The sequence below is a fragment of the Sylvia atricapilla genome, chromosome 1 (genome assembly GCF_009819655.1).
Source record: "Sylvia atricapilla isolate bSylAtr1 chromosome 1, bSylAtr1.pri, whole genome shotgun sequence".
Lineage (NCBI taxonomy): Eukaryota > Metazoa > Chordata > Aves > Passeriformes > Sylviidae > Sylvia > Sylvia atricapilla.
The window spans coordinates 91,162,361-91,176,397 of NC_089140.1; the positions used below are offsets into that span (position 1 = coordinate 91,162,361).

Consider the following 14,037-nt stretch of genomic DNA (forward strand, 5'->3'; position numbering starts at 1 on the left):
GGTTAATTTAACAATGTCACATGGTGAAATTCCTTAACAAATGACAGTGGTTTCGAGGTCAGGGAGGTCTGAAAATTGCAGCGTCCTTAGATATCCCCAGGTTCTTTCCTTTAAGGAGATTTTTAAAAAGGGGGGAAACCAAGCAACTGTGATAACTGATACTCAAAAAAGTATATTCTTAGATGTTGCAAAGACTTATGCATGATAATCATCTAAATAGAACCCATGTGCATTAGCTTCTCTGTAATTTTCCCCTACTATTTCATTAACATCACAACATGCAGACCAACAGGATTTTGATAGCTAGCCAGCTCGTGCATGTTGCAATTACAGTTCCTCTCATATAATTCCCATACTTTCCTTGCATATTTGAGCAAACTAACAGAGTATCTGTGGTTTAAATCATTAACATCTATAAGCAGTATCTATATTATCACACTTTTCAAGGAGTCTGGTGTTTATTGCATGACTAAGTTAGCAAACGCACATTTGAAAAGAAAATAGCTTCTAATCTAAGTATTCATTTGCTGATGAATTAAAATCACCAAGTTATTCAGTACAATTCAAAATGAAAAAGCTGACATATCATTTATTGCAAAGGCCACAGCTATAATGGGAAGTCATTGTTTCCCTTTCTGCTGGTCTCACACATTCTTTTTAATCTTGATTATTTGTCACCCTGTTAGGGACTACTTATGGTAATGAAATCCTTTGTCAGTGATGCAACCAGAGCCTTTTGCTGCATTTTTCCTTCCTACGTAAGTTACAATTGCAGTTATAAACACTGTGGAGGTTTTTTCTGAATCACACAATTGCAGATTGTTTGAAGGAAATGCATGTTCCTGGCTGTTGCTAGGTGGCAAATGCTCTTAAAGATTTTGCAGGCTAGAGATTTCCTCAAACCTTTAATCCTCCATATTTATTTTATAACCCATAGGAACTGTTAAAAAAACAACAAAATACCACTCAGTGCTATGATGATCACAGATTTGAAAGAGATAAAAGATTTGGCATCAAAAGCTTATTCCCAATGCTAGCTACAGGTCAGTTTAAGACTTTCATGGGGGTTGATTAACCTCTATCTGCATATTGTGAGGCTGCTCATGCCTTGTTCTAAAACTGATGTTAGCTCCTGTTTAGAACAAGGTCCTTGATGTGATGAATAAGCCTAAGCCACAGTCCTTTGAAAAATATGTATGTGCAAAAGAACTTCACAGACTGCAAGGAAAGAAGGAAAAACTTTTGCTTAACATTTAGGAACTGCATCCAGGACATTTTGCCTGAGATGTTACGGCAGCTCTGAGTTTCAAAGAGTATAGCAACACATTGATAAATCTATATAGTGACTGTCTGAAAAGAATCCTGCACTCTACCATTCCTAGGGTATGATTTTAGAAAACTGGATGTTAATTCCTACTTACAGGTCAAGTTGAAACTGTATTTTTCAGATGTCCTTTTGAAATAAGGCCAAATTCACAGCTGAAGCTAAACTGATGAGACTTTTCACCTCCAAAAGCTGTCACACCAATGTCAGGGTTAGACACAAGTCTATATATCAGTAATATGTATTAAAGGACAGCATAAGGAAGCTCTAAATAAACACACACACACACACACACACACACACACACAAAAAAAAAAAAAAAAAAAAAAAAAAAAAAAAAAAAAAAAAAACACCCCAAGCAAACAAACAAAAAAACCTCAAACAAACAAATAAACAAAAACCCAACAAAAAAAACCCAACCTAAAAAAAACCCAGGCTTTATTACACAGCAGCTTCAACTTCTCCTGCAGTACACAGTACCTGTTTTAAAGATCAGCATATTCCTATTCAACCAAAAGCACGGGTCTTACAGAGAAAAGTCTTGGGTAACTCTAGCAGTATCCATTATATATTATCCACCACATCTTTCCTTGTCAATAAAGTCTCCTGTTATCATTAAAAAAGCAAATTTTTACAAGATTTAAAATTGTTCCCTTACTCTTCCCTACCTCAGACACACACCTTTTACAATTGCAGGTGGCTTGGGTAGGAAATATCAGTGAAAAAGTGAGATATAACCTTCAGACCCTGACTTCAATGTTTTCTTTAATTTTGATTGGTTGATTGAAGCTTCTGTGCTCTTTGTGTTCAGCATGATACAGGAAATATATGTTTTGTGCCTACATTACTGTAATTCTCAAAAACTGCTGTACTTATTACAGAAGTCTCTTGATGAAAAATACCATGTCCTTAGACTTCCTGGAGAACTTGCACAGGTAACTGTATTCTTTCGAGCTCTGTAAAAGAGGCAGTGAAGCCATGATGGACTATCAGTGTCTGACCATCCAAACAAGATTCCTCACTTTTCTCAGATGAAGGGGACAGAAGTGTTTTGGAGGTGTACCACATTCAGTAGCATGGCCAAATAGCTGTTACTTGCTGAAGATTTTGACAGTTACCACCTCATAAACTCAAAAGGAGAGGAGAGCTTGAAGTCACCCTCTGGCTGTATGGACACAGATACTATATATATTGAATATATATATATATTATATCATTACTCTGGATAAACCTTCAGATAAAAATAGACACTAGCTTGTAGTCCTTCAGATATGTCTATCCATTACTTTAATATCCCCTCTTCTTCATACCTTCTGTAATAACTGCTGCAATCCCACTGTGAAACTATTAAATTCGCAAAATGACAGATATAGTCACTATAGAGTCACATAAAATGGTCTCTATGTAAAAAAAAAGAGAAAAAAAAGGCAGTCTTTGTAAAGAGTATTTTACTATGGGGCATGAAGCAAACATAAAAGATTGATTGTTTTTATAAAGAAGTAATGTACTTTGGGGTTAATAACCACTAACAATCAGGACTAGACATTTCATGCAATGCTTGTCTCCCATCTTTTGACATTTTTTAAAAGAATATTTTAGCCATTTTTAAAATTACTGATTTTACAAGCTGCCTGCAAAACATCCCCACTGAAAAAAAAAGAAATATGACTTTGTCAAATTTTAGAGGAAACTAGAGGCAATTGAGGGAAAAGCTTAATCTTAAAGTGGATTTCTAAATTTCATCTGGAAGGATGATTGATGTGCTTTCCCCTCCCCCACCACTATAACTTTAATCTCACCTGGAGGAAAGAGAAAGGGAGCAATCTGACACTTAGCCCAGTGCTTTCCTGCTTTCCTGCTCTGCTTTCCAGACTGCAGCTAGGAGATAAGGAAGCAATGGAGGCATTGCTTCCTCTCACCCCTGGATATTTGGGATGCTCTCTGTGGGAGGAGAAAGACCAATTACCCCTTGGAATTCATCCTCAAAGTGTTAATAATTTAGCTAATTCCTATTTCTTATTCATTATAAGCATGTGTTGAAAAGTGCTCATTATCAAAATTGACTAAGAAGCCCTCTGATCCCATCAGCTGGCCTTCACTAGTATTTCCCTATTCTCCCTGCAGTTTGTGCTTCCTAGACCAACTGCTCCTTGTGGACAGAAACTGCTAAGCTCCTCTTCACACTCACAAGTTCAAACCCGTCTTGACCGGTTAAATGGCATCTGCTTCGCTGCATGTGCCTCAACAGCACATATGGAACAACTATAACCTGCTTCCTAAGGAAGGTTTCTCCATGTGGAAAAGGCTTCTATCTTCACTGCTGAACCTTATGCTGGTCAGAATGACCAGAATTAGCAAAAGCATAATTTAAACCATTTATGCGTCATCCATCTCTTTTTTCTTTAAACAGACCAGGGAACACACACATCTTAGGCAAGAGCAGGTGCTAGCTGCTCCATCAAACTGAGACTGACTGACAGCTTCTTCAAACAAGCCATGGCACAGGTAGCATGCTTAGTACACTCATTAGTACGTTTCATATAATTCTCATCAAAGCTAAGAGGTCAGCATCCATGGTGAGAGGCCTAACTACACATAAAGGCTCAAAGCAGCCATCCTTGGCAGAATGTCAGAATGTGAGGAACAGCACTTTTGTCTGAGAACGTTGGCACAGCACTGTGCTGGGTAGTAATGCTGTCTCCTATAAAAACCCCTTCAGATAGGAACAATAAAAGTGAAGAGATAGATGAGGGAAAACTGGCTTACAGTCTGTGTAGGAACCTGTCACCCGTCACAGAACCCAAGCTCATGGGAGATCGTGGACAGAGGAGCAGGTGTCACCTCCTCGAGTGAAGGCTGGAAACAATACATTGACATGTTCATAATGCTATGAGGATATGAATCACTTCCTTCCCCTTGACCACTGACTAAATTATGAAGTTAGAAATATAGTCCATTAGGCATTACTCTTGTCCTGCATACTTCAAGAGCTTTACAGGTTCAAAAGCCGAGTTGAACAGTGGTAACATGAGACTGCCATGGCCAGTGGGTGGTCCTCACACCCTGCAGCCAAGAGGGATGTTCTTTGTGGGGTGATGGTCTACTGCTTTCGTGAGCTGGAGATGTTTGTATGCAAAATGTTCTCCTGCTGTGCTTTGCACGGTGTGCTCCCTCAGAGGTATGTGTTCGCGTGCCAAAGGTGTGGTTGCAATCTATCACACTGGCTCATTCAAATTGTCTTAACATAATTAAAAAGCACAATTAAGCTCCAGGCTATGATGTTTGACGATCTCCTCAAGGTGTCTTCAAAGGTATTAGTCTGCAGCATGCTAGAGCTTTTCAACTTGTGTTATATTAAAAACATCACACATGTTCTCTGCTTGCCTAGCACAGGACTCCAGAAGCAGAGCAGTGGTTTTCCTGCTTAAAACTGGAAGCACCTGAGGAGGAGAATTGAGAGAGCTAGACAGTGTTGTCACTAGCACCACCCCATTGATGCTGCTTCTTGAGTGAAAACAAAATGCAAGCAGTAAAACAAAGCGGTAGATTTGGAACAGACTTCAGTCTGCAGAAAGGCATTGCAATGTTCACATGATTTGTCCACTAAGTGTAAGAAATTATTTTTAAACTATTTTTTGCTGCTTTTGAACTCAACGTCTCTTCTCTTTCAAAAAAGAAAAAAGTTACAATCTTCAAAATTTATCATTAACCTCTGCTAGTAACACTGCTTTGAATCAGAAAAAGCCATTCCTGGAATGTCTGATCCGTTGAAGACGACAGGCAGCTGTCTTTGAAATTAAGTGACACAAGTTGTAAAATTATGAACCACCTGTGTATCCAAGTGTTCACATCCTTCTAGTGCATTTCTGATGTGAATCATAGATTTTTATCTGTAGATGCTGATGACAGTTAATTTGCATTATAGCAATATTCATAAAATAGTCAATAAATGGCAAATGGGAAAAGGAATGCACTTCTCTCTGCTATTACTGGCACTTCGGTGGATGCTTCTGCTCATGATCCAGAACTCTCCTGTACCAGTGTAGAGTCTTGAGGAGGCTGCTACCATACCTGCCCTCAGTACCCTATCAAAATGTAAAAGAAAGCAGTTGTTGCCAAAGCTTAGAATATGGCTATCAAGAAGTAAAAGAAAAACATATTACCTGAAAAAGAACAAGAGCTGTTGCAAGAAAACGAAAAGTTTTTGAGAAAAACAAAACAAGGAATCTCAAGAGTGCTCTAAACCCCTTTGATCAAGCATGACTAGTATTTATTTCAAGTCTACGCTGTCATTCAGATGTTTTTGTAGCATGGCAGGTTTAAGCCTTCAGTTCTCTCCTGAAACACTTGATGTTATGCAAGATGTCATTTTAGAAAATATGAGACTGTGTTGGAAACCAATTTCCTGAAGAGCTAGGAATAGGGTCATATCGTTATCTAGTGTTACACTAGCAGCTCTTGCAATTTTCTTTTTTAATAAATATGGATAAATCCATAGCACTCTTAAAGCACAACAAATATTGTCCTTTATCTTATGTCTCTGTCTCAAAACTGTGGAAAAGATGCTATGTGCAAAAAGGGTCAGAAATCTTTTCGAAGACATAAAATAACACCAAGTCCCTGATCTAAAACATAAAAAAGCCAAAGACACGATTACAGGCTTGTATTGTGTGAGAGCTGAGCAGTCAAACACAAATGATCAGCTCTGATCGGGAAACTAGGTGGTTATGTGGAAATGATTTATTGTCCCAGACCCTACACAAGGCTTGCCTGTCCCCACACAGCGCTGCACGGAGCGGCCCCAGTGCTGCGCTGGGGCTGCTCTGCTCCTTGGTGGTTCGGGCAACAGCCAGGGGAGCTCCGGTCCCTGTCCGCAGTTTTGGGCAGACGAGCCTCTAGAAAAACCAGCCGTACGCAAGCCAAATCAGAGCCGTAGGCATCCATGTGCGGTTACTTTTCAAAAACAGGTTACTAAATAAAGTGGAGAAGTGAATTTAGCCCGTAACAAACCCCACAACACAAAACAAACCACTTTTATTCCTCTGCATCACTTTTGTCTTCTTTTTGCTAGATCAATCACAGATGTTCTTGCTTTAGCACCAGGGCTGGGCAAACCCGGCTAAGCACGATAGCTGTTCTGTAAGAGCGGCCAGGCGTGGAATACAAATCGCCCAAAGCCAGAAGCCTTTTTCCCCCTCGGCCGCGAGGCTTCTAGGAGAGAAGCTGATGGCTTTTAGTTTGAGACGCCTCATCAGCCCCGCGGATGCTAAACGTAGGCGAATCGTGACTGCAGCCCTTCCCTAGAGGAGAGCGGCCCCTCGGCTGCCTCTCCCTGGCCCCACACGGGCGCCCCACACTTCCCGACCGAGCCCAGCCTTCCCGCGCCCGCCGGGGCCACGGAGCCCCTCAGGCACCGGCTGCCCCCCGCCCCAGGCGAGACCGCACGGCAAACTCCGGGTGGGAGCGGTGGGAGCGGTGGCGGCGGGACCGGCGGCGGCTCCCTCGCTCGGCGGGCGGCGGGGCGGGAGGCGGGTCGGCGGGAGCTGCCGCTTTAAATCCATCCCGTCCCGAGGGGCGGGGAAGGGGCCGCCGAGGGGGTGAGCGCGCGCGCGCGGCATGGCGCGGCAGCGGAGCCCCGGCGGGGGCGGCGGCCCGGGGGCGGGGCGGCGTGAGGGGAGCGGCGGGGCGCGGGCCGCCCGTGCGGGAGCGCGGCGGCGGCGCGGCTGGACGGGGGTCCCGGCCCCGCTCCCCCGCTATGGCCACGTCCCCGTGCAGCAGCAGCGGCGTCTCCTCGTCGTCCTCGTCGGGGCTGGGCGCGGACGCGGGGCTGGAGATCCGCACGCGCTCCGTGGAGCAGACGCTGGTGCCGCTGGTGTCGCAGGTAGGAAAACCGCCGCGGGAGAACGCTTTCCCAGCCCCCTCCTCCCGCCGCCTCCGGGGGGCTCTGCCCGCCCGGGACGGAGCTCGGCCGCCGCCGAAGTTTGCGCGCTCGGGTCGCGGCGCTCCGTAGCCCCCCGTCCGCGGCCGCGCCGGCGAGGGCGGCTTCCCTGAGCCGCGCCCCCTCCTGCCCGACGCGGGGTCCCGCCGGCCGCGGGCGGCTGCCGGAGCCGGAGCCGTGTGCGTGATGCTGCTCGCGCGTCGCTCCCCGAGAAACACTCCGAAGTTCCCCGCAAGGTCGCGGGGGAGCGTTGCGTAAGGCCGGGCGCTGCGGTGCCGCCGGCGCTCCGAGCCCCGGGACGCCGCGGCGGGCGGGCGCCGGAGGGACTGCCCCGGCTCCCCGAGCCGCCCGCGTGGGAGCGCGCTCCTTTCCTCCCGGCCCCGGGAGCGCTCCTCTTCCAGGGGCTTTGGCGGAGCTTTGTGTTTTCGCGGTCCGGCCCTGGGCGTTGCATTGGTTGGAGCTCCTGCTGCACCCCGGAGTAGTGCCCCATTTTTAAGAGGTTCGATAATAGGCAAATTGTCTAGATGACCTTTTAACGGGTCCCGCGCGGTGCTAAATGACAGTAAAAGCCTCCCAAATCGGGCTTTTCTGTGCTCTGCTAAGTAATTGCATGCCAGTCACTTTGGCGTTGATGTTTTTGTTGTTGCTGTTGGGTTTTTTTTTTTTCAGACGTTTAGTTACAAAATTGGCGTTTGACATACTCATTTGAATTTTTTCGTGAAAAAGAATGTCTGAAAGCACCACAATGTTTGCTGTGTAGGTTTTTTTGTGCTTTGAGCGCTGATCAATAAAGTTAGCAAGTCGAAACCTATCTACAAAATCTTTAAACAATATGTAACAGTTATACAAAAATAACGAGTCCTGGTGAGGTCAAATTGCGTTTATATCCTTTAGGATCCATCTGGAAACAAACTGTAGTAAGCCTTGTTGTGCATTTGTGTGTCTGGGCTGCAGGAAGACTGATGGGTAATTGTGCTTCTGTACCCATCATGATAACGTGTATTTATTTTTCTGTTTGGAGAAATCGCAGTCAGTACAGCAAAGCTCTTCAAAGGGATTCAACCACATGCTCCAAAGCAAAATAAATTTTAATGAATTTTGTAGTCCTGAAACAGCTGAGATAAAGTAGGGAAACCTTTTTTAGGAAGCTTGAGAGCAATCAGAAACACATCCAGTTGCAGAAGCTGAATTTAGTTGCATATGTTAAATTTGTACTTTCAACAGATTTATGTGAAGATGTTCTTGTTTCTCTGGAGTACCCTTTACTGACAACGATCTTAGTACCTTTGCATCAAACCCACAGGGAAGTGTGTAATGTGTGATTTTTCATTGACAACACAGTCCATGACAACATCTTCCAAAAGGGCTCAGCAGCTCTCACTTCGCTGTATACGGGGTGCCTGAGTATTTGTGGGCACTCAGAGCTCACTGTTTTCCTACTCCAGACTTGGGACTTGTATGTTCCTTGGAGCGTGAGCGCTGAGCTCTGTTCAGATTCAGGCTGAAGTTGCTGATGGTGTCAGCAATAGCTCCCTACACCTGCCTGGTGAAATGCCCCACTTACTGTAGTGGTTTATCGGTTCTGCCTGTACCATTCCATCTGGATTGCTCAGTTGAGATCTCACTGGCTGGCTTTGTTCGGAAATTTATGCAACATGGTGTTTATAGAGTACTTCTTAGTCTCAGATTTTGCTTCTAGATTCTGCATAAGCTGTAGTAGCCCTCAGGACTTTGTTTTTCTGTTTGTCCAAAAACACTTGTGAAGGGCTTTGTTCCTACTGTGAAGTTAACTTCACAGTTTACCCTTTTGTTAAAATCTGAGAAGCGCTATGTGATACTTGTATACTACGGAAAAAAAAATTAGTCAGAATGTTCCTGCTGCTTTTCACTACTTATTTTAAGTAAAGAGGCAACAAAAGGTGCCTTGTCTGACAAACTCACTTTCAATCTCTCATGTGGGGCTACATCTTTTCTTTAAGAAAAAAAAAAAAAAAAGAGCTGCACTGATTATTATTTAAATTCATGCACTGTGCCGTCCGTAGTCCTCATTGTAATATTGTAAACGTGTGTTTACCTGCTTGTTCTTCCTCAGCAATTTTGAGGGTTGGTTTTGTTTGATTCTTTTTAATTGCATTTTGCAGCTTGGTTATTTTTCCAGATAGGCTGTGTTGTAAGAGAGTACATTTTGCTATCAGCAGTGGTATAAGATTCCTATTTTTCCAGCAGGAGAAAAACCCTTAGAGTCATTACTGCATGTACTTACTAAACCAATTAAAATTTGTTTTAGGACTTAAGGTATTTACAGAGTTAAACTAGATCTGTTCAGACCCTGATGTGGCCCATTTTTAAGAGTGCCAGAGATGACAAAGATGACAAATTTAAGCCACAGTATTAAGCATATTTGCTAACATTCCTTTGTCCCTATCTACATAGCTGTGAAAAGAATATTGTACAGTATTTTGCAAAGCAGGTGGCATGCAGCTCAGAAAATACGGTTTCTGGGGTCAAGCACCACAATTTTCTTTAACATAAGTATTATTTTCGTCTCTGACATAGGTGTCTTTAGTTCAGTTTTCCGTGCATAAATACTATGGCATTCTTTAAAAGTCTAGGTATCTCCTTCACTGCTGCTACCCATTTCCAGTCTAATTATTTTGGGGTTCATTTTTTTAATGGAAAGGTTTTGGCAACACACGTCAGGAAGGGTGTTTGAAGTGGTCAGTGCTGACTCATTTAATAACAAGTCGTTTAAGCAGTTGAGGAAGAGCAAAGGCAGGGAAAAGGCACTTTTCAGGATGTGGCTCCACCAGTGGCTTCCGCAGCTGCCATTCTGTACCTGTTTGCTGGTGTCAGAGCAGTCGGGTACCTTCACAGCTGTAGGAGTTTGTCTACATCTGTTCTAGGGAAGCACTTTGAGAAACAGCAGAATAGGTATTTGTCAACCTTCACAGTCAGGTACTTGGGGAAAAAGAAGGAAGCTTTGAGATCTGTCTGCCTGGAGAAGAGAAGGCTCTGGAGAGACTTGTTGCAGCCTTCTAGTATCTAAAAGAGGACCTGCAAGAAAGCTGGAGAGGGACTTTCCACAAAGGTGTGTAGTGATACAGGGCCAGGGGGAATGGCTTTAAGCTGAAAGTAGATGTGTTTAGATTGGATGTTAGGAAGAAATTCTTCTCTATGAGGGTAGTGAATTGTGGAGCTGCAGTGGGTGCACAGAGTGCAGTGGGTTGTCCAAAGATACTGTCGGTGCCCCATCCCTGGAAGTGTTCAAGGCCAGGTTGGATGGGGCTCTGAGCAACCTGATCTAGTGAAGGTGTCCCAGTCCTTGGCAGAGCAGGAGTGGAACTAGGTGACCTTTCGCTTGCATCCCAAATCATCCTAGACTTTTATATTCCCAAAAGAACAAAGTCACTTTTCAGAGTTGAAGGTGACCTCCAGCATCCAGAACAATGTAATTACAGCTGCTCAACTTTCAGAAGGCCCATTTTGTCATAGGCAATTTGAAGGATGATTGTGTGCCCATATGTTACTGAACATGCTTTTCCAATTTTCTTGGTATAGGAAATCCTGCCAGAGGTTTTGGAATTGACTTGACCTATATAGTAAAAAATATAAGCTTTTAAGCTTTTCTTTATTTTAGCTACAAAAAGCCCACGATACCAATGCTTCTGAATGCTGTTGTTGTCAATCTTAGATTCTACGCAAGTTAACAGTGCCTTGAGGTGAATGAAACAAACCTGTTCTTTACTGTCATATTGTTTCCTTGCTTTCTCTGAAGCTAGCTAAAATAATTCCCATTTCAGTAAATGTTATGTAACATTACATAATGTTCTGCTAGTGTTCTGTTTTTCCAGAAGTTTCTGGAGTTGTGTATTAGAGCCCAAAGAAGAACCCACAGGTGATGTGTTCCAAATAATGTGAAAAGCTCACTGATGCAGTTTTCTGACTGAAGGTATGACTTTACAACAGCCATTGTGCATCAAGCTTGAGGTCTGTATATAATCTGTAAACTTCTCTCTGTTTTTGTTGTTTTTTTGGTCAATTATAAGGGACTGATATGAGAGCCAGTACTGTTTAACATCTTTATTAATGATCTGAATATTGGGGTGAGCATGGAGCAGCATGTTCAACAGGCATTTGAACTTCCCTACAGCACGTTGGGGAGTGTCTGACATGGTGGATGACAGGGCTGCTAGACAGAGGGCCAGCCTGTAAAGATGATATGACAGGAAGTTTGTGAAGTCCAAGTGATGCAGCTGAGCCAGGGTAACACCATGCAGCAGTACAGGCTGGGATCAACTGTCCACAGGAAAACTTGACATGGGAGTCCTGGAGGACAAGTTAAATGGGGATCAGCAGTGATTGCCAGCTGCACATGGGGCTGGTAGCATGAATGTAGCAAGCAGAGTGCAGAAGTGATTCTTTTTTTGTTTGGCACTTGTGAGGCAGCGTGGGGTACAGTACTGTGTTGAGTTCTGTGCTCCACAGTACCAGGGAAAACCCTGACAATAGTGGAGACATATGTGACATAAGGAGAGAGGCTGAAAGAAGTGGGCTTGTTCCACCTCAAGGAGAGAGGTGTAATGGTCTGTTAGCTTCATATGGAAAGCTAGGATGGTACTTTCCTCTCTGTCTCACTTGATTCTATGGTGATTTATTCTCTTTTTTGTATGGACAATGGCAGAGTTTACCACAGTCTATATGTACTCACCTAATGGCAGGTGTGGGGAAGACAAAGAGACTGATCCCAGACATGTGTGGGGACACAAGAAGAAGCAATGGACAGAAGTTGAAACATGAGAAAGTCTAATGAGATAGAAGAAGGCTTTTTACAGTGTAAGGGAGGCCAAACACTGGATGAGGTGTGCAGAGCTCCTGCAGAGTCTGCAATTTTGGAAATGTTCAGAATGGATAAGAGTATAAACAGTACACTGTAACTGGACTTGGTTTGAGCAGAGAACTAGACTAGATGATCCTGGAAATGGTTTTCATCATAAGCAAGTCAGATTTTTTCATGAATGTCTGTTTTGTAATCAAAAGATTCTGCTGCTGAGGAGTAATGGTCAGCTCAGACCTAGCTTTTATAAGGACAGCTAGGAATGTACTTTCCCATCTCTGTCACTTTGATCTGCAGGGATTTTTTGGTATGACATTTTGTTCCCTGGTCAGTGCTGCAAGATGTTTTGGCCATTGTGTAGTCAGATCTTATCTTTACTGTCTCAAATAATTTGGGATCACCAACAAACTTCCATCATTTTACTGCTTGCTTATCTCTCCTCTCTCTTTATGGTTATATATAATAATCCATGTTGCAGTACAGGTTTCTGTGTAACTATTAAATAAGTAATCATTCACTTTCTGATATCTTTCATCTTCCTTCTCATCATTCTATCACTTGATGGGTTCAATATTCATACCAAAATTCTGCTTCTGTTTTTCTCAGAGACTTGATTTCTTGCTTGATGTCTTTTGGAGACTGGTGTGAATTTTGGTTCCTAGTTTTCTTTCAGCAGAATGCCTCCTTATCCATGTAATTGGTGGTGTCTGCAGAGAAATCTGCTTGTTTTGTGAGGCAATAATTGCTTTAACAAACATCTTTCTTAAATCTTTGCCAATATGTCATATTTGTTTGGGTGTCCCCTACTTCTTTTTACCTTCTTGTATTGATTTGACATTGTACAAGTGCCAGGGCAACATTTGTACCTCTGCTGTTGACCTGGTTTTAGGCAGCAGATTGCATGAAAAAGTTGATGCAATCCATTGTATCTTTGAGCCACTTGAAATCCTAGTGAATAACATCTAATCTTGGCAAGTCGTTCCAATTCATTTTATCTGAAGTTTTTGTATCATGTTCTGCATATCACTTTGATTCCACACAGATTCTCCGAGTACCTCACAGAGGTACATTCTGGAGTAGGGATTGCTTCACTTTCTTTGCAGTTGAATAGAATTATGAATAGCTGCTCTGCTCTGTTCTTATTTTCTGTGAAAAGAACAGGACAAAACTCTGGTAAGGAAGTAACAGGGTACATCAGGGTTATAACTCCTGAGGAAATGGACTGAAATGGCTGGTACATTACTGTATCTTTAGTGGAACTGATGTTCTCCATGGAACTGAAAAATCATGTACTGTCCAAGAGAGAGATTTAAGAGAAGTGTAAAACTGCAGATGTGGATTTCAAGTGTGCTGTTGTCAGTGCTTCTGACACTGGCCTTTGGATTTTGCTCATAGGCTAGCAGTGTTTTAGGGAAGCTGTTTTGTGGATTTGCTGGCTAGGAAGTCCTCAGATAGTTTTTTCAGATACATCAATAACAGAAGAAAAACTAAGGGGGATGTGAACTTGTTGCTAAATCAAGGGGGGACTGTGGTAACAGAGAATGCAGAGAAGGCAGAGTTACTGAATGCTTTCTATGCATCAGTCTTCACTGGCAACACCACCCCTCAGGAATCTCTGACTCAGGAGACCAGAGTAAATGAATGTTGGAAGAAGGATTTCTGTCTCGTCAAGGAAGGTTGGGTTGGAGAATACGTAGGCAAATTTTACATCCACAAGTCAATGGGCGCTGCCGGGATGTATCCATGAGTGCTGAGAGGTCGCAGAAACTGCAGCAAGGCTGCTCACAGCATCTTTGTAAGGTCAGGGTGATTGGGAGAGGTGCCTGGGGACTGAAGAAATCAAGTGTCACACCAGCCTACCAAAAGGGTAAGAAAGGGGAGCCAGGGAGCTACTGACCAGTCATCTTCACCTTAATCCTTGGAAAGGTGATGCAGCGCCTC

The 14,037-nt window shown here is 43.4% G+C and overlaps 1 protein-coding gene across 1 annotated transcript in view; it reads left to right on the plus strand.

Annotated features, from left to right (window-relative positions):
• Positions 1-6,994: 6,994 nt before the first annotated feature.
• CTNNAL1 (catenin alpha like 1) overlaps positions 6,995-14,037 on the plus strand; it is a 57,077-nt gene continuing 50,034 nt past the window's right edge. The window contains exon 1 of the mRNA XM_066327658.1: positions 6,995-7,205. Coding sequence (XP_066183755.1) covers positions 7,080-7,205 — 126 coding nt within the window. The 5' untranslated portion in view covers positions 6,995-7,079. The remainder of the gene's footprint in view (positions 7,206-14,037) is intronic.